At 37.3% G+C, this 23233-nt stretch overlaps 1 protein-coding gene across 1 annotated transcript in view; it reads right to left on the bottom strand.

Annotated features, from left to right (window-relative positions):
• The window catches only part of LOC128743360 (homeotic protein female sterile), a 420579-nt gene that overhangs the window by 21255 nt on the left and 376091 nt on the right, over nt 1-23233 (bottom strand). Inside the window, exon 4 of the mRNA XM_053839915.1 lies at nt 7288-7394. Within this exon, the coding sequence (XP_053695890.1) occupies nt 7288-7394 (107 nt within the window). The remainder of the gene's footprint in view (nt 1-7287; nt 7395-23233) is intronic.

Genomic DNA, 23233 nt, shown 5'->3' with positions numbered 1-23233 from the left:
AACAGGGGAGCCTAACGTGCACGATGGCTCGACCAGGTCGAAAGCGATTTGCGACTTCTGAGACGACTAGGAAATTGGCGACGAGTGGCCCAAGACCGAGTTGAATGGAGACGAGTGCTTGAAACAGCACGAGCCACCCCGGCTCTATGCTGCTGAAGAAGAAGAAGAAGGCCAAATACATGAAAAGATAAGGCTCAAACTGACAAGTTCGCGACTTCCATGGCCGGTAGCCCGGTATGGCGTCGAACTAGAAGTGGTAGTGAGTTCGCATAGTTGGGATAACTTGTGTCCGCGGACAACAAAACTAGTCAAAAGATCCAGCACCGCATGCACGCGGGAAAGCCGGCTTATTTTGCTCTTTGCAAAACGCTAGGATCAAGAAGCATATGCCGCCGTACGAAGCTGACAATGTACAAAACCTTTATTAGACCAGTAGTTCTTCATGAACTTAAAACTGTGATGCTGCTCAGGGAGGACATACACACCCTTGCCGTGTTTGAGGCATGTGCTGCGGACAATATTTGGTGGAGTACAAAGTGAAAGCGGAGAGTGGCGGATCCGTATAAATCGTGAGTTATTGCTTAACCCTCTCTGTCCCAGAGGTGTTTTGGTGTTTTACAGTTTTTGATCATGTAAAAAAGCTATAAATTAGCAATTCGTCAAACGCAACTATACAGTTAGTAAAACAATGTTTTTACTACGTTATAAAATCAAAATATCCATATTTGAATGCCTCAAAAATTTTATCGGCCAATTTTAGTATCGGAAGTCATGGAGCACCTGTGCTACCATGGGACAGAGAGGGTTAAGGATAAGGATTGCTCGTACATTTGACGAAAGTCGGAAGGCAACGATGAGCCGGACACGTCGTCTACGAGCATGCCATACGTGGGGACATCGACAGGGGGACATACGCGCCAGATGGCTCGATCAAGTCGAAAGCAATTTGAGACTTCTACGACGCCTGGGAAACTGGCGACGAGAGACTCAAGATCAAATTGTATGGCGATGATTGTTTAAAACAGCACGAACCACCCCGACGTTATTCTGACGACGATGACCGACGGCAGGACATATTAAATGACTTATCAAATCAAATCAAATGACAGTTAATCAAATAACAGGGCCGCCAATTCATACAAGTGCAGCATATTTAAGGTCGCCAGTTATTCAAATTAAAAACAAACCTCGTTAGTTTGCTGAGCAATCGTTCAAATGAACGGCGGTCCACGGTATAACAAAGTTATTTAGAGGCAAATTAATACAAAATATATATAAATTTTTCAGTTGAATGCACTTGTTTCAACAATAATTCATAAATAGGAAACTTTTTGAAAACCTCTTAGAACTCATCTGTAGCATTCCTCTGAGCGTTTCAACATTCAATTGGCACGATTAAAAAAATAATCAATGCGGGACACTTCCCGGGACAAGCCATCCAAATCCGGGACGTCTGGTCAGCCTAGTTTAGGTATAGCGACCATAATAAAATATCCCATAGAATATTTAATAAATTTCAACCCTCTCTGTCCCATGGTAGCACAGGTGCTCCATGACTTCCGATACTAAAATCGACCGATAAAATTTTTGAGGCATTCAAATATGGATATTTTGATTTTATAACGTAGTAAAAACATTGTTTTACAAGGTGTATAGTTGCGTTTGATGAATTGTTTATTAATAGCTTTTTTACATGATCAAAAACTGTAAATCACCAAAACACCCCTGGAACAGAAAGGGTTAAGCAATTTCGTTGGTTTGCAGCATGTGCGCATTTAGTTTTATCGTGCATATTGATATGATAGGTGGAAAAAATCAACGCGCCACTGAAGTTTTGCAATTTTCAAAAACTGGTTGTTCAACAAAATATATTCAGTTAGTCAATCTCAATTTCTAGCAAACTCGTTTTAGGTGCTTACTGTGACAGAAAAAAAACGATTGATAATAATTTGCCTTCTGCAAAACATTTTGCTTTGATGAATTTTTGTTTGCGAGCTAACGAGATTCTTTACAATAGCAGTAAAAAAACCCGAATTAATCCACCTAGCGGCGTGACCTAGCCTTTCTACTGCCACAATAATCATTATTTAATTTCTCAGGAACATCCATAATTAACTTGACTATATTTTTAAATATCCGTTCCGTATTCCTCAAAATCCTTATTTGCCAGTAAAATTCACAACGTATTGCGTAGAATAATTATAATTTCTTTCCTTGGGTGCGTAAATACTTGTAAGCGTCATTTATGTTATTTGATGAACACCTTATTTAGTTTTATAATCGGTCGGCCTTAACTTTTGGGTTTCAGAGCCACATACGAAACTTGTTTTGAACTGACAATATGAAATATGCGTTCATAGCATATTTTTTGATATTTGTTTTGAGTGGTTTTAGCCCAAAGGGTAGATTTTTTTTGATATTTTGATATTAATACCATGCGTTCAAAAGTTAGCATCTTTGAAAAACAAGAGTTCAGAAAAATTATTATTATTATACTTCGTTTTTGAAGAAAAAGGATATCTACAACAAAATGATTAATCTCAAAATTTTACTATTAGTTTGCTTGGCTTCAATTTTGCAATATATCTGAATTAGAAAAAATAACTGAATAGAGCATTAGATATGAAAAAGAGAAATTGAACTTTTTCTTAGCTTGCGCTCCTTCAGATGATTATTTTTGCATGAAAATCAAAACTTGAGCTTCTTTTGACTGTACTTTCATGAAAAGATAGTCATTAGCTTGATCGCATCGTTTTTACAATGTTAGGGGGTTAGGAAAACAAGATGAGGTCGAAAAATAGTGCAAAAACTGCACCATAAACATGCTTGAGAATGAGAAATATGATCGATATGATTTCCAATGCTTGTCATTTTTGATTTATTTATTAAAACATGATACATGACATAAGACATCTGTCCTTTAAAATGTCACTAACGAAAACAAATCGTACAAAGTTACTACCGTGCAACGTTTACTTCCTATTTTTCATATAACATTTCTAAGCTCTAGTATCTATGGATTGAAAAGAGCATATATTGATGCGCAAAATTTGTATGAAATTTGTATAAATTTATTTGGAAAAATCAACTCACTAGTATTCTGATCCTATACAACACTATACTTATATACTTAAATTAACTGCTTTTCTCCGCTTTGCGTGCAATTGTGAGTAACAGCAAGTGAAGAAAATGACAATTGAAATCTAAAATCAAAAAAAAGAAAAAACTTTGCAATTGAATCCCGCTATTTAATATTTATTTGCGACAGATACGTAGTTCGCCTACAACATGCAGGCTTCATCAGTGTCTTTTTTCAAAGTGTATACGTATCTGTCGCGAATAAATATTAAATAGTGGAATTTAGTCGGTAAAAGTTTTTTTCTTTTCTTTTATTTCAGAGTTCGTATTCCACTAAGAGGCTTCAAAAACTTCTGACTTTTGACATGTTTCTCACTTTTCTTGAATTTCATTGCAAATTGTCATCACATACACATACATACATACATACATACATACATACATACATACATACATACATCGCGCACATTGAATACAATCAACATTTGATTGATACGTTTTGATTTCACACGTTTTAACGGTTTAATATACGGTGCTTAAGTGTTAAAGTTTGAATAACTTTTGAATGAACCGTCCGATTTTAAATAACTCGGTTTCGTTTGATAGATCTCAGCAGTAATTTTCAAATAATAATAAAATGTATGATGTTTTTCATTGAATTAATTCTTAAATGTTACAAAAATATGTTTTAAATACTATTTTTTCACATTTCTTTATGTAACTTTCAAACTACAAGTCCAATCATCATGAAATTTGGAAGTTAAGGGTTTGTAAGGCTCCTCTTTCATATGCAATCAATTTTGTTCAAATCGGTTAAGGGATCTATGAGATAATGAAGTCCCATATTTTTCGTATTTTTATACATAACTTTTGAACTAAAAGTCCGATCAAAATGAAATTCAATAGCGACCAATGGGACACCTAGACCTTCCATTTGACACTAAGAACATTAAAATCGGTCCAGCCATCTCCGAGAAAAGTGAGTGAGATTAAAAGCGTTACATACACACACACACACACACACACACACACACACACACACATACATACACACACACAGAAAATGCTCAGTTTTCGAAACTGAGTCGAATGGTATATAACATTCGGCCCGCAGGACCTTCTTTCCATTTCCGGTTTTCCAAGTGATTTCTATACCTTTATACTATATATTTATATAGTAGAAAGGCAAAACTGTTTGATCAGGGTGTTACCGTTTTAAGAGCTCTATAAAACAAACAGATTTATTACACACCCTACTAGCACGGTTGTTACAAAGTTGTTGTGGTAACCGAAATATGACTAATTTCAGTCGTATACCGGTTGCTTCAACTAAATGGGCTTATAGTGTGCTACTTGGGCACAGAGTTTGACAAGCAACCGCGATAAGATCAATTTTGATTGGTGCGCCATTTTTTATTGCTATGCCACACTTATAGTAAGTTTATAAGAGACGTGGTGCAGCCAACAAGTTTTAACGTGGTAAAATAAGCAACCATAATAAATTTGCTTTATTAACAGATTTATTATGGTTTTCTAGCTAGTATAAATGTGTTTGGACTCGCATCCTCTTGGTATTGCGCAATACCACAATAAAACCAGAGGCAGTGATCAATGCCGCAATAAAACCTTTATAAAATTCAAGTAAAACCAAGTAGCTTTAGAATTGTTACTTGGGTGATGAAGGGTCAAGTTTTGAGGATGTTTAAACACATTGCTTTGCTTTGTTACTATTTTTCAGTACAGTAGTACATTGTTAATTTTCATGGAATATTCGAAAACTTTCAAAAATAAAACTTGTGGATTTTCTCAGTATACCAATTTCGAATAAGAGAAGCCTATTATTTTACTCTTTTCGAATTCTAGAAAAAACCTTCTAGTCTTCTAACCATTAGCAAGCAAAAGCATAACGTGAGAAGAAACAATCTTGTCATCAGGAAGACTATCCATAGTTTCGATTATTATTCTGCAGCGGTGCACTTGCGAGTGCACGCACCGTACCGCTAGCGGTGCTAAATTTTTGTGCTCCGATCATAACTAGCACGCAACCGATTTAGATGCATTTTGCGACTCGCGCCAGAAACGAAAATTACACCGTACGTCGGTGCCAAGTTCTTCTATTTGGTGTGGAGTTATATGTCTTCGGAATGCACCATGCGGCACCCAACCAAAGAACGACAGCCGAACGACGGTGCGGTGACCACGAAGTGCGACCGGAAATCAAAGTTCGGCGTTCGAGTGTCTACTATCCCTGATGGCGTCCGACTATGCAGCGGCGACACTGCATTAATTTTCAAAAGAACCCGTTGGGGTGCATACCTATGAGGTGAAACATAACTTGATGTGTACATAACTTCCAATTGACTCGGTTGTGGACTGAAGCACTCAAATCCTTGGATACCGCTTACTCTACACTCTAGCCATCTTGTGTAGCCACTGTGCTTCTCGTCGACTCTTCCTACTGAATTTTAAACTAACTCTATCTCCGCAGGGTTATTGTACGGCATTCTTGAAACATGCCCTACCCACCGTATCCGTTCAGCTTTAGCCACCTTTTAAATGCTGCGATCGCCGCATAGCTGTATGAGTTCATATTTCTCCCTTCGCCTCTACATTTAGTTCTACTGTACGCAGCCAAAAATAGTTCTAAGCACATCCCAGGTAACCAATGAGCGTTACCATTAGTACTAAATCAATCGCTTATTAGCATATCTGGCATTTTATACAGCACGTTGCTGTATATTAGCTTTTTGACTGCGTAGCTGTTGTAAATTGGCATTCAAAATTCTTTTTAAAATCTTCTTGTCGGTAATCAGCTGTAAACGAGCATTGCCAGCATTATAAGAGGGTGTAGAGCAATAAAGGAGCCATACATTTTGCCAAATTAGCATTTAAGTAGCCATTAAGGTGACTTAAATGCCTATTGGCCTGCATGTAGGTCTGCATTGGTAATACTTATTGGTTACCTGGGTTGTCTCTCGAAAACGCGAGCACAGTGGGCCAAGGTAGACATCCAAGACATCGCCGTCGATCGTTACACTCGTCATCAACGGTTGGCTAAGGTTTCACCGACCAGCATATACCTTTTGGCGCATTTGAACAGCAGGTAAGGTCTCCCACATCACCTTGATGAAGCCCACTGCGACATTCGAATGGACTAAACAATACACTCGAAATCCGCACACAGCACTCCGTACCATCCATCATAGCTTTTTCAGTCTGATCAGCTTCCCGGGAAAGCAGTTTTTATCCATGATTTTCAATGGTTCTTTGCGGTCGATGGAATCATATGCAGCTTTGAAGTCAATGAACAAGTGGTGCGTAGGCACTCTGTATTCACAGCTTTTTTTGGAGGACCTGACCCAGTGCAAATATGAAAGGGCCCAAGTGTAAAATGTAAACCTAACCAAGTGAAAGCTATTTTTTGCTGGACTAGTATGAGAAAATGAACTTTAACGCGGTTTGTTTACATTTTAGACTTTTTCAACTGTTGGTCTTCAGATGTGGTCCGCCGTTGACCGTCCTTCACTGCATCCGGTTTCGTACATTCTCACGAATCTGTTCAGCGAGTCGGTGGAAAGTGATTTAGGAAAGTAGTCGCATAAAAGTTCTCGCAGTACAACTTGCCGTAGTTCTTCAACTCCTCCAGCAGTTGTTCTGTATACCAAATCCTCAGCCGTCAACTATGGTTTTGATATTTCTGTGTCACGCCTTCCATCGCATGAGAAGAAGCTAAAGCCACTGTTTCTGTAACGTAAGTCATTGGCACATGCCGACGGGGGAAATAATAATAATAATAAATTGAAGCTGCCGGTTGCAATTATTTTTCGTTCAGAAGCTGCAAACATCACGTAGCCAAGTAAAGTTTTGTCCGTCAAAGCCATTTTTAGATCTGAATGTAATCCCCGGCGTCATGAGACATCACCAACTTGATCCAACGCTGCATGCTGCATGTGCCTATGAATATGAGGTATAAATTACTGCAACTTTTGCTGCCGCACGGGCAGAGTCGTCTTCGCGATTTCGTTATCAGTACAGCAGCAACAAGTGAGGGTGTGTTTATAACGGTTTCTTTCTTTTTTTTTATTGATAAACTCTCTTGGGCAACTATGAAGGAACTATAATGAGCACTTGACTCGTCTACTAGGGCTGCTTGGTGTTTGAAAAGGTTTCCGTTTGGCTTGACAATAAAAATAGAAAAGCCATACTTACACTGCATATACCAGCATCGCCAGATAACGTTGTTTAGGCGAATTTTCTCCTTCCACCGCAACCGAATACCCTTGAATGGATTCCATTTGGGCGACGTTAGCTTTTGCCTGGAAGAGAAATAGGAATCTGTATTAGATTATGTAGCCAAGGGGAGTCAACATTAATATCAACCAGATCAAAATTTCGTTAGTTACTATTTGTATTTTTATCCGAAATAAAGAAATATTTATTTATTGCCCAATTGAAAAATATTAAATGAAATATGAAATATAAGAACACCGTTAAAATTAACTTGACAAAAAATAAAATGCTTAAATTATAACTTAGTCGTCTGTAGTAAATTTAAAAAAGTTGAAAATTTCATCTGAAAAAAAATTGCACATTCTGAATTAAAACGCCTGACAGTAGGCCACTTATCTGGTAGCTACTAGCTACTTTAGTGGCCCAGTACCGTCGCTAAAACAACACCTAAGTGATGACGATCCGCATTGTCAACGAACGTTTGCTGAACGAAGTGATGACAACCGATCTATTTTGATGACGTGATAGTGTAAATAGAGAATCGCTAGTCGCGCATACAAACCCTGACTTGCGAGTTGTATACTTTTTTTACTTAGACTTACACCGCTGAACCGCGGTCGAGCCAGCAAGCGAACAACAATACGCATACACTAGCAAATTAGAACGAGCTGCAAGCAAGCTGGTTAGAACTGCGCACGGCTTCGTATTGGACGGAGGCAACTCGCGTCGCGATTCGGCAACAAGGCAGGGAACACCCAGCGCCGTGCCCCTTTTAACGTGCGCGTGCTTCCTGGCAAACTATATATGTACCTACCTATACCGGCACGCTTCACACGAGGGAAATGCAGAGCAGCGAAGGCATTCCTACTAGAGTGTCTGACCTTCAATCGAAAAGTTGATGAGTTAATACCTGCTATGAAAAGGCATACACAGAAGCATTTGCTTGGATAAAATTAAGTCGCAAAACAAAAAAAGGCGCACGGAGAGATCACCGTGGAAGTTCATTTCATTATGGGAATTAGGAAATTCATTAGGGTGAAAGAATTACTGCAACTATCTTGAGACTAAGTCGTAAAAATTGAAAAAAAAAACAATGTTTATCTATATAGGGTACGGAAGGGTACTTCTAAATTCAGCCTATTTGCCTTTTCTTTCGCCAATAAAAATACTTTGCCGACATACAATTTTAATAGGTTATAACTATTTTCTCAAGACTATAAGTAATTTACTATTTTTTATTCAAAGGACGTCAAAACCACCTGTTCTTCTACTAGAACTATGTCATAGGCCGAAAAAATAGATGCCATCGCTTAATGGACCGAAAAGTGGCCTATATGACAAAACCTAGCATTTACAATAATTCTTGGCCATTATATTTATTAACTCTTACAGTTCCTCCCTATCAGCAGTGCTATTCGGGTCGTAAATATAAAATTATACATTCGACGACTGACTTACTAATTAACACCTTTGAGACTAATCCGGTTTAGGTTTAAGGTACATTTCTTCTCACTTATTGGAACAACACGTTTGAGTTGATAATTATGGCAATTTACATACTTTTGCTAATAATTTTAGTTTTTTTATCTTCTCAGCCTGCCTCGAGGTACGGTATTGGTCTAACAAGCTAGGCGTCGTATGTTCGAATCTCGGCTGGGAGAAGCTGCTAGACGCAATAAAACCGTCGTAGCATTGGACCCGCTATTGTCCCGTACTGCCTGCGAAGTATGACGAACCAAAATTATAAAGGTTTCTAGTTGCGATAGATAAACCTTAGCAACCAAGGCTTATTTTATTTTGCTTGTTCTAATCTAAGTTATGTTATAAAAATCCTTTTCTAGTTTTGATTTTCTACCAATTTGAGAGTGTGATTGAATGTTAGAGCTCATAATAATTCATTATCTATTATAACAGCGTTTAATCATTTACCACCAACTACTTTAACAATTACAAACGTGGTAAAAATGTCGCTTCCATCGATTACAACAAAAGAACGACTAAAACCATTGCACAGTGGTCCAGGAGACAATTTTAGGCGGAAATTAAGGTTTCTAGCCTAAAATTGACCTTCCAGACAAACCTTGTGTTCCACAAAGTTGTTGCATGTAGAAAGGCGCTCATTTGAGTACTATCAAATTTTAGGGTGGTTCTTATTTTCATACAAATCGAAAATCTAACTTTTTTATTTTGAAAACTAGAAGTAAACATTGTTCATCAAAGTTGTAGAACTGTTAATTTTATGCAATTTAAAAAATTTTTTTTGTTGTATCTCTTCAATTGACTGATTTGGAGCCATTTTTCTAAATCGATTTAGGGTGACTCTTAAAAAAACGGTTTTGTCGTTGTAACTTTTTAATTGCGAAATTTTCGGAAAGGTTGCCTTTAAATGACTTTTAGGACTCTTTAAGACAAAAATTTTGCAGCATATAGCGTGCTTATACATTGAGCCAATCATGAGTAATTAGCATTTTTCTTTTTAAAATAGGCCCTTTTCCAATGTTGATATCTTTAGTGGGGGCAAACGAAAAAAATATTTTTTTAACGGCATTTTGAAGGGCATACTTTGCTCTTTACTATATATACGACTTAAAGATGTTATTTTTTTATCTCGAATAAATTAAATTTGAAAACATAAAGTTTTACATATAATTCAACGCTCTTGAATCTAAATTTGAATGCAAGCATGAACTAGCAAGTACTAAATCGCATAAAGATGGGTTTTTTGGTTCAAACATTATTCCAGTGTGACAAAAAACTACCTTTCTTCAATATTTATTTTATTGAAAACGTCTGCAATGCTTCGTTTTTTGGCAACTAGTCAAGGCGTCTATGTTTCGTGACTTTTTTGAACAGCGTGATATTTTACAGAAATACCCATAAAAAAATACAAATTTATCAGAACTATCAAATACTTTTATTGATTTATTTATCTGCTTCAATTGTGGCCTGATTATTGTATGCAGTTGTTTATGTACTAATGTTTGAAACTATTGATTTTCAGTATTTCAAATAATTTGAGATACTGAATTCGCCTCCCATGTACCCTCGATGTAAGACGCTGGTCCAAAAAATCAGTCATCGTATGCTTGAATCTCGGCTGGGAGAGGTTAGATGTATCGAATTTTTACTCACTTTAGACGATTTCGAATTGTTATCTAATTCTTATTGAGCTTTTCTTTTACTGGTTAAGAAAAAAAACGCAAATGTCGCTAATATGTTTACCATCTTAATTCATGAGAAAGTGCGGTCTTTTTCGCTGCTGAAGCTATCCTTTATGACATGTAAACTATTCCGCTTTCTTGCTCATTACAGGAGTACTAGCTGTGGAAGAAGAGAGCAAAACGCTCACAGTTGAACTCGGTTCACATTACAGAGCAACAGAAACATCGCATGTGATAGCGAGACTCATCTGTGAGTTTGCCGTTTATAATCACGGTTAAAATTCCGTGCGCATGAGATCTTAATGAGATTTTTGCTGCTCTGATTTTATAAACACTGGGTTTAGCAAAGTAAAAAACCACCATTATTCTCGCCCTAAACCATGCCAGTGAGAAAACATAAAGTTAGTGTTACTGGTCAGGAGTATCTGCAGTCAGTCAAAAAAGTATTCGAACGACGTGGAATTCTTTTAATAATATTGTTCAGTATTTTTGCAAAGAATGGTACCGCTATCCGGGGCGAGATTGTGCCAAAAAAGTTTTGTATTGTATTTTTGTTTTTTATCTCAGTATACACACAATTTATGAACTAAGTTGATTTCAAACCTGTCAATATATACTAAATTGTTCAATTAACAACTACCGTAGAGATGGTTTAGTTACAATGAAACCTGATTTTACTGGAAGTGCATGAACTATGGCACAATTTCACCCCTTCTACGGGGTGACATTGTGCCAAAAACATAAAGTTAGGCTAAAAACCTTAACAGTGAACATTAACATGTTTATAAACAACATAAACCTAAATATCAGTATAAAGTAGTTCACATGGGGCCATCCATGAACTAAGTGGACTATTAGGGGTAGGGGGTCGGCCAAAAACAACGCATCATACAAAAAGTATGAACGAATATAACCCTTAGAGGTCTGGAATAACTAAAAATGAGTTCGTAGTCAATGGACAGCTTTTATATAGCCAGTAGCGTTTCTAGGGTTAACAAGGGGGAGGTATATGAAGGGGTGTATCCTAACGGGGCATACCTATTTGATTGTTTAACAAAAGTAACCATTACTTCGTTCGACAAACCGCGGCCGCAGAACATGTGGCCTATCCCACTCCCCTCCCCTCTTCTTAAAACTGGCAGTTTATACACGGTATAATATATTCGTCTTATATTAGAGTGGTTATTCAAAGTATCTGAAATTTCCAGAGAAAAAGTAAACATTAGTTTAAATTATTTAGCAGACTATGCTGTTTGCTCCCAAATGGATGATGCAATCTGATCTGTCAAAATATTGTGCTCAATAGTAAATAATGTGAGTGTACTGGTATATACAGACGTATTTTTATTGTGTATGTGAAATCCACAAATTGGATCGATCATTATGGCTTGGCACAATCTCACCCCCGTGAAGCTCGAAAAGTACAAAGTTTCGAAAAATGTTATTTTCATTATCAAAACTTATCCAACGCATAATAACCTTTCAATATATTGTAAATGATTAGTTTATATACCTTCAAGATAGCAAGTTGAAGCGATTTCTTGTTTGTGTTGGTTTATGCGGGACATTTTTTACAAGCGTTATTTCCGCGTATTTTTGATCGCGAACTTTGAAACCCTGTTTAGGCTAAATAGTTTGCTAATATTATCTGTGTTCCATTCTAAGTTATGGATAAATATGTTATGTGTATCATCATTTCGAATTTAGGTTACCAGTTTCTATAGATATAATAAATTTTCACAAATAAACATTTTTGGTTTTTGGCACAATCTCACCCCCGTGGCACAATCTCACCCCCGTGGCACAATCTCACCCCGGATGGCGGTACTGGAAGTAATGATAACAATAGTTTGAATTGCTCAAAAGTGCAGCAAAAAGTATTTGTACAGTTAACTATTAGTTGTAATTATTGTAGTTTCTCGCTTAACTACTACCTTATAGAATGTAGGACCACCTAAATCCTTGATGATCTGTTTCACACTGTTTTGGATAAAATCAATCAATTTCTCAAGTATTCTCGTGTGACCTTTCTCTGTGGAGCTAGATGTGATTGGTTTGACATAAAATGCCAACAAGCAATGGAGAAGAAAAAAAGAACTATGAAAAACGATTGCATTACCTTAACACGAGAGAAAATTTGGCCAAGTATCGATGAGCGCGGAATGAGTTAACCACGATCCTGAGAAGGAAAAAACGCTAGGAGGAGGACAGAGATCGTAATAAGCTAAACCAGCTATTGCCGGATAATAAGACGCAAGTTCTATGAGAATGTGAATGAATCTCGTAAAGGATAAACGCCGAAGCCTGATATATGTAGGGACCAAGGGGTAATCCCGGTCACAAACAGATGGTCAAAAGGTACAAACTGGTACATTTCAATGGTGACAGAAAGAGACGGAATGGAAGTTAACCAAGGAGTGATCAGGTGAGAAACCGGTCAGCTGAATAATAATTGAACGGCCGGAAAGGCGTGGTACATAAATTACGTAACGCAAAGATTCCGGTTTTTAGACCCCCTCCCTCCCCTATGTAACATTAAGTAACGCTTGACACAACCTCCCCTATTAAATTACGTAACGTTTACCAAACCTTCCTCCCCTGGTACTCCACATTGAATGAAAATGATATAAACCTCACATTTAATTTAATTTTTAAAGAATTGAACCAAATCAGCAAGAGCTTCATATTAAAAACCACAATCGGCCATCGGCCCATGTTAAGCTGAAATGGTCTTGAACCGTAATATGTAACTGGAAATTCAATATGATTATCTCATTCAGCTACAAACAATAATTTTGTACCAGAATTTTCATCAATATAAACCGATTCACTGTTTTCCACCTCCAACACATGCTATCCTCGTTTGGCAACTGCCTTTTTGGTATTCATAAATTTGTTACGTAACTATTCTCATGACTCCCCCCCCCCCTATGTAACAAAAAGTAACGCAAGCTCGACCCCCCTCCCTCCCCTCTAAGCGTTACGTAATTTGTGTACGAAGCCAAAGAACCGACTTCTGGTAGAACTTCTACAAAACTGGCAAAGAACCACTAGTAACACTTCACTGCATAATTCCAAGCATTTAGGAGGATGAGAAACTACCGGAGGATTGGATGTTACTGTAATTACAGCAGCATTGCGCTAATCAACACTACCTACAAGGTGCTCTCCCAGATTTGGTTACATCGCTGATCCCCAACAGCAAGAGCAATCGTAGATACTATCCTATGCGAGTTTTATGGGGGCTCGCGCTACTACGGATCAAATTTGCACGCGCCGACATTTGCTCTGGAAATATCGAGAGTACACCGTTCCCAAGCGTCATATTCTCGTGGATTTCAGGGCAGCATACGATACAGTCAAGCGCAAATAGCACACGAAAACGGGTTTTCGGACAAACTGGCATGACTGATCAATTGCACCAAAGTTGATTCCCTTCAAGTCGCGCAGGTGGTTACGACAAGGGGATGGACTGTACTGAATGTTATCCAATTCATTGCTATTAAAGATGTGATCCGGAGAACGGGCATAGAAACGAAAAGAACTAGCTTCAGCAAAAGTAGCCTTTTAAAGACGGCTTCAACATCAATACTAGCAAACTTGGGTTGACGGAGGCTACCTACGCCAGATTAAAAACTGATGCTAGGAGGTTTGGGTTACAATTTAGTAGGTCGAAAACTAAATATATGGTAGGAAGAGACTCCACAGAAAACAACGTTACCCTCTCACGAAAACTGACTATTGACGGCGATGAACTGGAAGTGCTTGATGAGTTCATATATTTGGGATCTCTGGTCACCGACGACAGTAAAAGCAGTAAGGAGATTCAACGACGCATTCAAGCTGGGAGTCGAACTTATTTTTGCCTCCGCAAGACGTTTCGATTAAGATAAGCCACCGCACAAAGCAGATGTACAAAACGCCAATCAGAACGGCAGTCCTCTACGGACCTAAGACTGTAACTTTGCTCACGAGAAAAATACGTGCACTTGCCGTATCCGAACGAAAGATGTTGCGTACTATTTTTGGCGGAGTACAAATGGAAAGTGGAGATTGGCGTAGGCGTATGAACCACGAGCTGCCGGCACTTTTTGCAAAGATTACTATCGTACAACGGGCGAAAGTTGGGAAACTATGGAAAGCCAGCCACGCCGCAAGGATGTCGGACGTGTGTAGTGTGTGTGTAGTAAAATTAATTCTCTTCGAAGCCGATTTGCGTGTATCGAGACGCTCATCGAATTGGCATTGAATAGCCCAAGACCGAGTACAGTGGAGAGAAATTCTCGATAGGACTTGAGCCACCCCAACTCTATGCTGCTAGAAGTAAGTTGTATCCGTCAGTCAGAACGTAGTCAAGAGGCTAGACTCTAAGTAGCAGCACTACTCAGCCAAGATTTGAACATACGCAATACGCCGACTGGTTTGTTATAGACCAGCATCGTACCACGAAGCTATCTAGACATCTTTGCTTCGCCGTTCTTTCAAATTGGTTCAGATCTTACTTTTACAATATTTCAATTATTTATTGTTAGTTTTGCTATTAATTTCTGACGCATACTGTGTGATCATAAAGTACACAATATCCCTTATTATAGAATAATTTATTAGAAAGAGAGAAAACTGCCACTTAACTTCAGGTTAGGTCAGGATTGTGATGAACGTGCTGCTCGAGCCAAAAATGTTGAAGATATGGGTCAGGTCAGGTAGCATTCGCATAAAAAAAATAAATGTCTAGTTTTTAGACCGTTTCACAGTATTGTAGTTGTAGCCATATAAAAATGTGGTCATGAAGAACCGACGAAAATCTGATAATCGAGAACTAATAATTTATGCAAAGCCGAACAGCCTAAATCACGTAAGATTCATTTCTCGCGTGCAAATGAGTTCGTACATCTTGCACAAGCTATGTTTAATAGTTATCATATTTTATGTACAAACCATCTTAAACAAATTTATATCAACTATATTTCTAATGTTCCAAAGCCGTTATTTCATAGGAAATTAAAGGGTGTCCACGACAAAATTCCAACACACTCAAATTACTCTAACTTTTGACCCGTTGGGAAAAATTAAGGTGAAACGGTACTGAATCCAAACATGGCCGGAAAAATGGCACCCATGTGAGGCAATATCCTTACATGGGCGCCATCTTTTCGGCCATGGTAGGATTCAGTACCGTTTCACCTTAATTGAAACTTTGCATGGAGAAAACTGCATTGGAGCATTATTTACACTGTGTGAGTCTTTTTATCAGGGGCCTAAAAACATGAAAAATGGAGTCGAAAGAACAGTTCGTTTGCGAAAAAATCTACACAAGTGCATCGAAAATAAGAATCTATCACATCGTACCATCGGTAAAAAGTTGGTAATCCCGAATTGTACGGTTTCTCGTGTCATAAAACAGTTCGAAGAACATCTGTCTGTCGATCGTGAGTCAAGATGTGGAGAAAACCTGATTTAATCCACCTAGTGGTGCAAGGAACCTTTGTTATACGGTTTTATTGCTCTTTGAGATAGAAATCGACACGTCTTCGGAACCTAATTCATCTATTGGTTAACGTTGCGTAGTGCGTTGGTTATCATAAAACTTTTGGAAATTGAATAAGTTTACAAAATTTTAACAAAATAGCAGCACCTATAAATTTTGATAGATCCTTTTTTTATGAAATTACTGAGTAAGAGTAAGTTGGTTGTTACTAATTTGAGTAAGTGCAAGTAAAAGAAAGTTGTAAGAGGAAATATTATTCGTTAACATATACATTGCGTAGTAAAAGTCTAGTTCATAGGTTTTTGAACTACGCATAAATTTCTGTAATGCCATTCTTTTTGATTGACATCAATAAAGTTTTCTTGAATAAATTTCATCAATTTTTATTAACCTTCGGTTACTCACGCTGTTGCATTTTGTACAACACGTGTAGGTTTTTGAATGCCATATTGTTATAAAGTTACGAATCGCTGTTAAAACTAACGTATATTTTTCAATAAACTTGTTATGAGCAAAATGTCATAATTATTCAATGCATTAATACGTTAAATTGTTGGGAAAATAGATCAGCATAAACCGACATTACAGAAACGAAGCTAGCAGCATTAAGGTGTACCGCAATTGGCCCCAACTGGAATTTTCTCTCGTTTCTTCATATAGAAAAATGGTGGCTGTATGCAGCAAAACTATCAGCAAATGTAAAATGTATAAAATGTATCGGTGTAAATGTATAAAAATTCGGAGTCAAAATCAGGGTATCTTTTATGATCAAAGTTCTACAGTTCCTAAACAAGCACACATAGAGGGATACTATGTTCAGCAAAGTTGTGTATTTTTACTGTTTGCACAGCTTTGTAATACACAAAAAAGGCATACAACAATTACAAAAAGAGCTAAAATAGACAAACTGATTTTACAAATGCATATACAATAAATAAGATTTCTCTAACTTAGCTGAAGAGATAGAAGGTTACTGTCTTCAGCAAAATTTCTTGTAATAATATGCTCTAAAACTTTGCAGAACATATCAATGTGTTATATTGAAACTGAAGAAAAATAATTTTTTTATTTCACTTTTAGGGGGATTAATCAAATTTTAAATTCTATCAGACGATAGAGCATTCAATTTCAAGAAACTCTCCCAAAGGTTTGATAAACTTTAAGCCAAGTTTTCCTAGTCAAAAGTCTAGTACGCACGTTTTCTTTGGTTTGGGCTATTGTGCGCGCGAGTAACTGTGTTACAAAAGTTGGCGCGAGTGTTAATATCTTTTGACCGGTAAAACCAATTCTTATGAAAATTTGTATATATATTCGTAGTGTCAAAACCTCTCGATTGATATAAAAATAATAGAAATTAGGTAAATTATCTTGATTAAAATCATTATAAATAATTGTTAATTTTGGTGTGGTGTATACGATTGCTCATAACTTTCAAATTAAACGTCCAATCAAAAAACCATTCAATAGTGATCTATCCGGCTATATTACCTGCCAAATGAAACTAATAGCGCATAAATCGGTTTGGCCATCTCTGAGAAACAGGCGATCATTTGAACCTTGTCAAAACTGGTTTTTTAAGGCTAACTTTTAAACCACTTGTTTGTTTTCAATAAAACTTGGCATGATGTTTACCAATAGTAAGAGCTTTCATTTGGTACTAAGATCGTTGAAATTGATTGTGTGGTTCCGGAGAAAATCGTGTCACGTAGTTTTCACATTTTTGCTTATAACTTTTAAACGAAAAGTCGGACCACAAAACAGATAGCATAGCAATATTCTCCACTATAATATCTTTCAAACAAAAGTAATAGCCTACAAATCGGTTTAGCCATCTCCGAGAAATAGGCGATAGAAAATAAGCAGCGCACACACACACATACACACACACACAGACATTGCTCAATTCGTCGAACCCTATCGATTGGTATATGTGACTCGGCCCTCCGGGCCTTAGATCAACTTCGTGTTTTGACGTAGGACTACGTCTTTGTTTACTATACTGGGACTGGGTAGCACTTTGTGAAAACGAAAATAGAAATGTAACGTTTGAATGAAAGATTTCAAATGCTAATAACTACTAAACTACTGAACGAAACTGAACAATTTATATGTCGTTGGATAGATAAAATGGCCAGCAATTTTATAGGAGGGTAAGAGAGCGATTTTAAGGAGGACGTAAGAGGGGGGGCTCCTATACAAATGAAACACAAATTTCCTCATAACTCGAGAACTAATCAAGCAAAAGGAGCTAAAATTGATATGTAGGGTTTTTGGAGGCATGAATTTATTTTGAATTTATTTATTTTATGATGGGCTTACCCCTGTGGAGGAGGATAAGGACTCTCATGCAAATAAAATAGAAATTTGTCATTCATTACCATTTCAATCTTTATGATGCACACAAGTGATTTTTAAAGGAAATATCTTTGTCTTAAAGGTTGCAGGCGTTGTACTTATGAACCCCCGTCCACGTAACACTTTTTGTCAATTACCTGGTAGTCTGTTCTCGGTGGTTTATATTAGTCTTAGATCTGATGATCTGATATAGTCCTACGTCACCCTTTCGTACAACCCTTAGGGCTGTATACCTTGTAGTTTTTCGACCAATTCCTAAACCTTTGTTATATAGTATAACAAAGGTAAAAAGGCGTCCGTATACTTTTAAAGATCACACCCGTGTAGTTGGGGCCTTCGACGAAACCAAACTCCTCCGTTCTAGAGGTAGCAAAAACAACTGAATCTGAGCAATAGTTTCGGTCAAAAAACCAAAACTTGAGCTGAGTTTTTTTTTGTATGCCAGAAGGGCATTGGGTTAAAAGGCCACTGCGACAGTCGAAGATGTCGAAATTTGCCAAGAAATTTTTGATTTGGAAAGCCATTTGTTCATGTGGACAACGGAGTACACCTTTCGTGACCACAGATACCATGAATGGAACGGTGTATTTGAAAGAGCGTCTCCAAACGCGATTTCTTCCTTTTTTGAAGTATCACTACTGTCCTACGATCTCCTGGTTGAATTTAGCTCCATGCCATTACGCAAAGGCCGTGCTGGGGTGACATAAGGCAAGTAGTGTCGATTTCGTGCCAAAAAACCATAACCCTTCAAATACACTAATAAATACTGAGCTATTATGAAGCAGAATCCTCTGAAACATTCTAAAGTACTCGAAACAGCTGATGGAATGAAGAAAGCATGGCTAAATATGCAAAACATGTCGATTTTGAGGTTGTTCAAAATGTTATGGGTGGAGTTGAGGCCAAATTTCGGGCATTCGGATACGAAATTTAATAAAATAAAGACGCCAAAACTGAGTTTGATTGTTACTTTTGATACCCTGAAAGTTTGATGGCAATATTGTCGGTAGTGCACGGTTCGTGCAAAATTTTTCAGAATATTAAAAATTATTTGTCTATTGGAATATCAAATTAAACTCAAACTTCAAACCAAAACTTTTTTATTTTACAAATCAATGTTTATTCGATTTTGTCTGATGTAAGCTAGCTTTACAACATGATTAATGTTAAATGCATTCTGCAATTCGATTTATATGGAAATAAATTTATTATTATGAATAAGATACTATTAAAAAAATCATCACATGTTGAATGCTTGCTTCAATAAAAGGCCGAACTTCGATGCTTTCGCTTAGTTAATTCACATACATCATTATCAATCAAGTTGGTCAACTAGTCGAGCAGTCGGTTGCTTACTACTGTATCAGTATCAGTAATCGTAATATTTCGGACAGTTTCGAAATTGGCTGCATATTTCCAACATAATGCTTTGATTAGCACTGCAAGAAAAGATTAACAAAAGCTCTGTGCTGAAGTCGAACGACACAGTTGACCTGTGACGACACGAATGCGTATCAGCGAAACCCGTTATGGCTGCTTTTACCCTATTCCGAGCGATTCCGAATGTATGTGTTTATATGTGTGATTTAACTGCTTCGGAACGGCGACGGCCAGCCCTAGTACGCGGCAAAGTGAATTGTTTACCTTACGACTTAGCAGCAAGTAGTTCAATAAAGTTGATGTCTGTCTAACAATAATAGCAACAAGTTTATTTGTTTTGGAATAAACTGCGCACAGCCAGAGTGCCTCACGGCGTTATTAATAAAGATGGTGGTGGAAAATCGCGAAATCACGTACGCCGTAATTTTTGGGGGATTTTTTATTCCAAAAAGGCGCATTACAATTAATATAGATCATTACACGGGAGCTCCTAACCACACTTTTTTGACAGCACTTGGTGGTTTGTTTACATGGTGTTGAATTTTGAATTGAGTTTTCTATCTTTGTCCGGCAGATAATGATAAAAATTTATAGTTTTTATTTAAGAGAAAGTGCCTTACATGCATTTTACAGAAACTGATGCAGTAATCCTTCACGAAATTTCAAATCAAAACTGCTGGATGTGACAAAAAACATGTAAACAAACCACCAATTGTCATTTGACGGCAAAATGACGTCATCGCAAAATGATCTATTGATTTGTAAAGCAAAGCAAAGTCTAGGTGCTACATTCCGTTACCGAAACTTGACCTTCTGTTTTTTGTACGAAAGACTTCGCAGCCAGCTGTTAGAGTACAGGACAATTGCAGGGCCAGTTGCTATGATCCTATTGACTCTAACAGCCGCTCCCAGTCGAGATTCGAACATATGACGACTGGCTTATTAGGCCAGCATCATACCTCAAGGCCAACTGGGAGGCAATATTGATTTGTATGGGTACGATAATAGATAAGATTCGGCAGAATACAGAATTTTTTGATTTTATCAAATCATTCACATCAAGAGAAAAGACACCTTCAGTGATACACGTTTTTCCAAAAAAATATCGTCGTATGGGGAAGAGTGCGACGCGTATACGAGGAGTGATAGAATTGGGTGAATAGAATAGAATAGAAAAATTAGGCTACTTAATAGACTGCGGGCAGCGGTAGTTTAGTTAGTAAAACAGTTGGGCACCAACCGAAAGATCGTAGGTGGGAACCCCACCTGCCATCAATCCGATATATTTTTTGTCTATATCAATATTTTTCAGGTAATCCAATTATTCATTCTTCGCATAGGACACTTCCCCACTTTCCAAAAAAGAAAAAAATATATAAAAAAAGCAAATTTTTTTTCTCAAAATTCATCACATAATGTAGGTTTACAAACTTCACTTTCCGGGAAAATATCATGGATTTTGAATGCTTTATAGTGGAGCTATTCCCGTTGAACCACTGTTCCTGCTGTCTCACTTTCTTAATTCATTAAAGAGTTTTTAAATTATAAATCCATTCATCTCCAACTGAGGACTAGTTTCTCATGCTTGTTTGAGCATGCGCTTTTTTGCCATTATCTTGTTATAGCTATCTTATTGTGACTCATATACACTACCAACATGGATCATAGACGACGTTGTTGCCTTTTTTCAAAACAGCCCCCATCATTTTAAAGAAGCATATGATTCAACATATTTCCAGTTCTTGATCAGTTGCTTCCGGATAGGTCTACAATCAGGTATTCAGGGGCAAAGAAAATATGTTTGTGGTGAAATTATGATGTCTTATCCATTTGACACTTAATTTGTTAATGTCTAATGAAAAAGTTCAGTGCCGTTCAGTACAACATAGCGACCATTATGAAATAAAGTTTCAAAAATACAAAAGGTTGCAATCTTGCTGTAGAGAAAGAAACTTGTACTATTTACTGCTTGCCAAACCTTGAAAGTACCTTTACATGAAAACGATGCAGAATAATTAAAATAGTTTAGGATAGCATATATCGATATATAACTATGCGTATTCATTATCACTAACCTACTATTCACTAATCACTAACAATCACCAAATTGCAGGAATAACCGAAAAACACTTGACTGCCACAGCAATAATTTTCCGAACCAACACCATGTGTCCCGCTAGAGAGCGGATTTGGGCGGTAGAAGGTGGCCACTTCCTTATATGAACCTAATAGCATGATAAGCTCAATTGGGCATGATTTCCAATCTTATCAGCGTTGTATTATATATTTTCGTTTCCAAGAAGAACCCAAAGAAATGACTAGAGCTGAGCTCAAATAAACACGGAACCCGCCATTATAATTTCGAAACTGAACTTTGAATTTTCGTTTTATTGATTTTCAGACAGAAACACTTCTCTGTGCCTGGAGGATCGTACGACAACATTAGAGATAGCCATAGAAATGTGCAAACTCGTGGTTCAATCTTCGTTTTGTCTGACACACGAAAACTTTGTGTGCTTGAAAGCTCTTTTCGAGCAAAGTTCGCACCTCTTGTCCGTAGAGAATAATTTGTCTGGCTATGCGGTATGTACAAGGTACATCTCGCATGGAAACAAAGTTGGTGCGACTGCAAATACAGTGTGGAGTCTACAGTAGCCACGACTTTTGTTGATAATGCATTCTCAAATCTTACGGCTAATATTATTGTTCTTGGTTACATACAGTAAGCTAAGGTACTTGTCGACTTCCGTGAGCTTATCACTGACGGTTATCACAGTGCTGTCTGAGCGGTAACTGTTTCGCAAACATGCGTCTGTCAGTTTTAGTTTTATTCTAGTTTCCAATTTTCCAATTTTCTTTGCTTTACATATTAGACTTTTGTGATAGTCTATCAGCCATATGTGTTGAAAACCAAACTATTGCAACAGATGACCTCACTAGAATATGCTCTGTGGAGCTTTAATAACATATATGATAACATCTATGATAATTCGACACATCCCACCACAAAGTACAGTTCAAGACGCAACATCGTTGAAAAAAATTTGAAAAGCAGAGGTCCCACATTGCTACTCTGGGGTACTCCTGCCATCTGACTTTCCAACACAATGTAGTTGGAAATTTGGAATACGTTCGACTTTATTTGTGTTAAATTGTTGTTTAATTCGTTTTAGAGTTTGGGACTCAATACTGCGCTCGTGAAAAAATATTTAAATTGTAATTTGTTTGTTTATTTCTTACGGTAGCCTGTTAGTTTGAAACTTTTGTATCAGGTCAAGGAAAATACATCAAGGAAAATAGGTACAATGTGACTAAAATAAATATCTTGCCAGACATTTTTAGATACACGTGCATCTTCAGCCCATAACGATAAACACCAAGTCTTTTTTAACTTTTTTGAAAATATGTGTGAAAATTGTGGAAAATTTTGATTTTTACTAAAATAAGTCGCTAAATAACTCAATTATAAGTTTGACGATAACTATAGCCCAGCAGCTGCCAATTAGCATTGGTTAGTATAGATTGTTCATTTGCAAATCCT

Source organism: Sabethes cyaneus, chromosome 3 (genome assembly GCF_943734655.1).
Source record: "Sabethes cyaneus chromosome 3, idSabCyanKW18_F2, whole genome shotgun sequence".
NCBI classification, from domain to species: domain Eukaryota; kingdom Metazoa; phylum Arthropoda; class Insecta; order Diptera; family Culicidae; genus Sabethes; species Sabethes cyaneus.
This window is presented reverse-complemented; position numbering and strand designations above follow the sequence as displayed.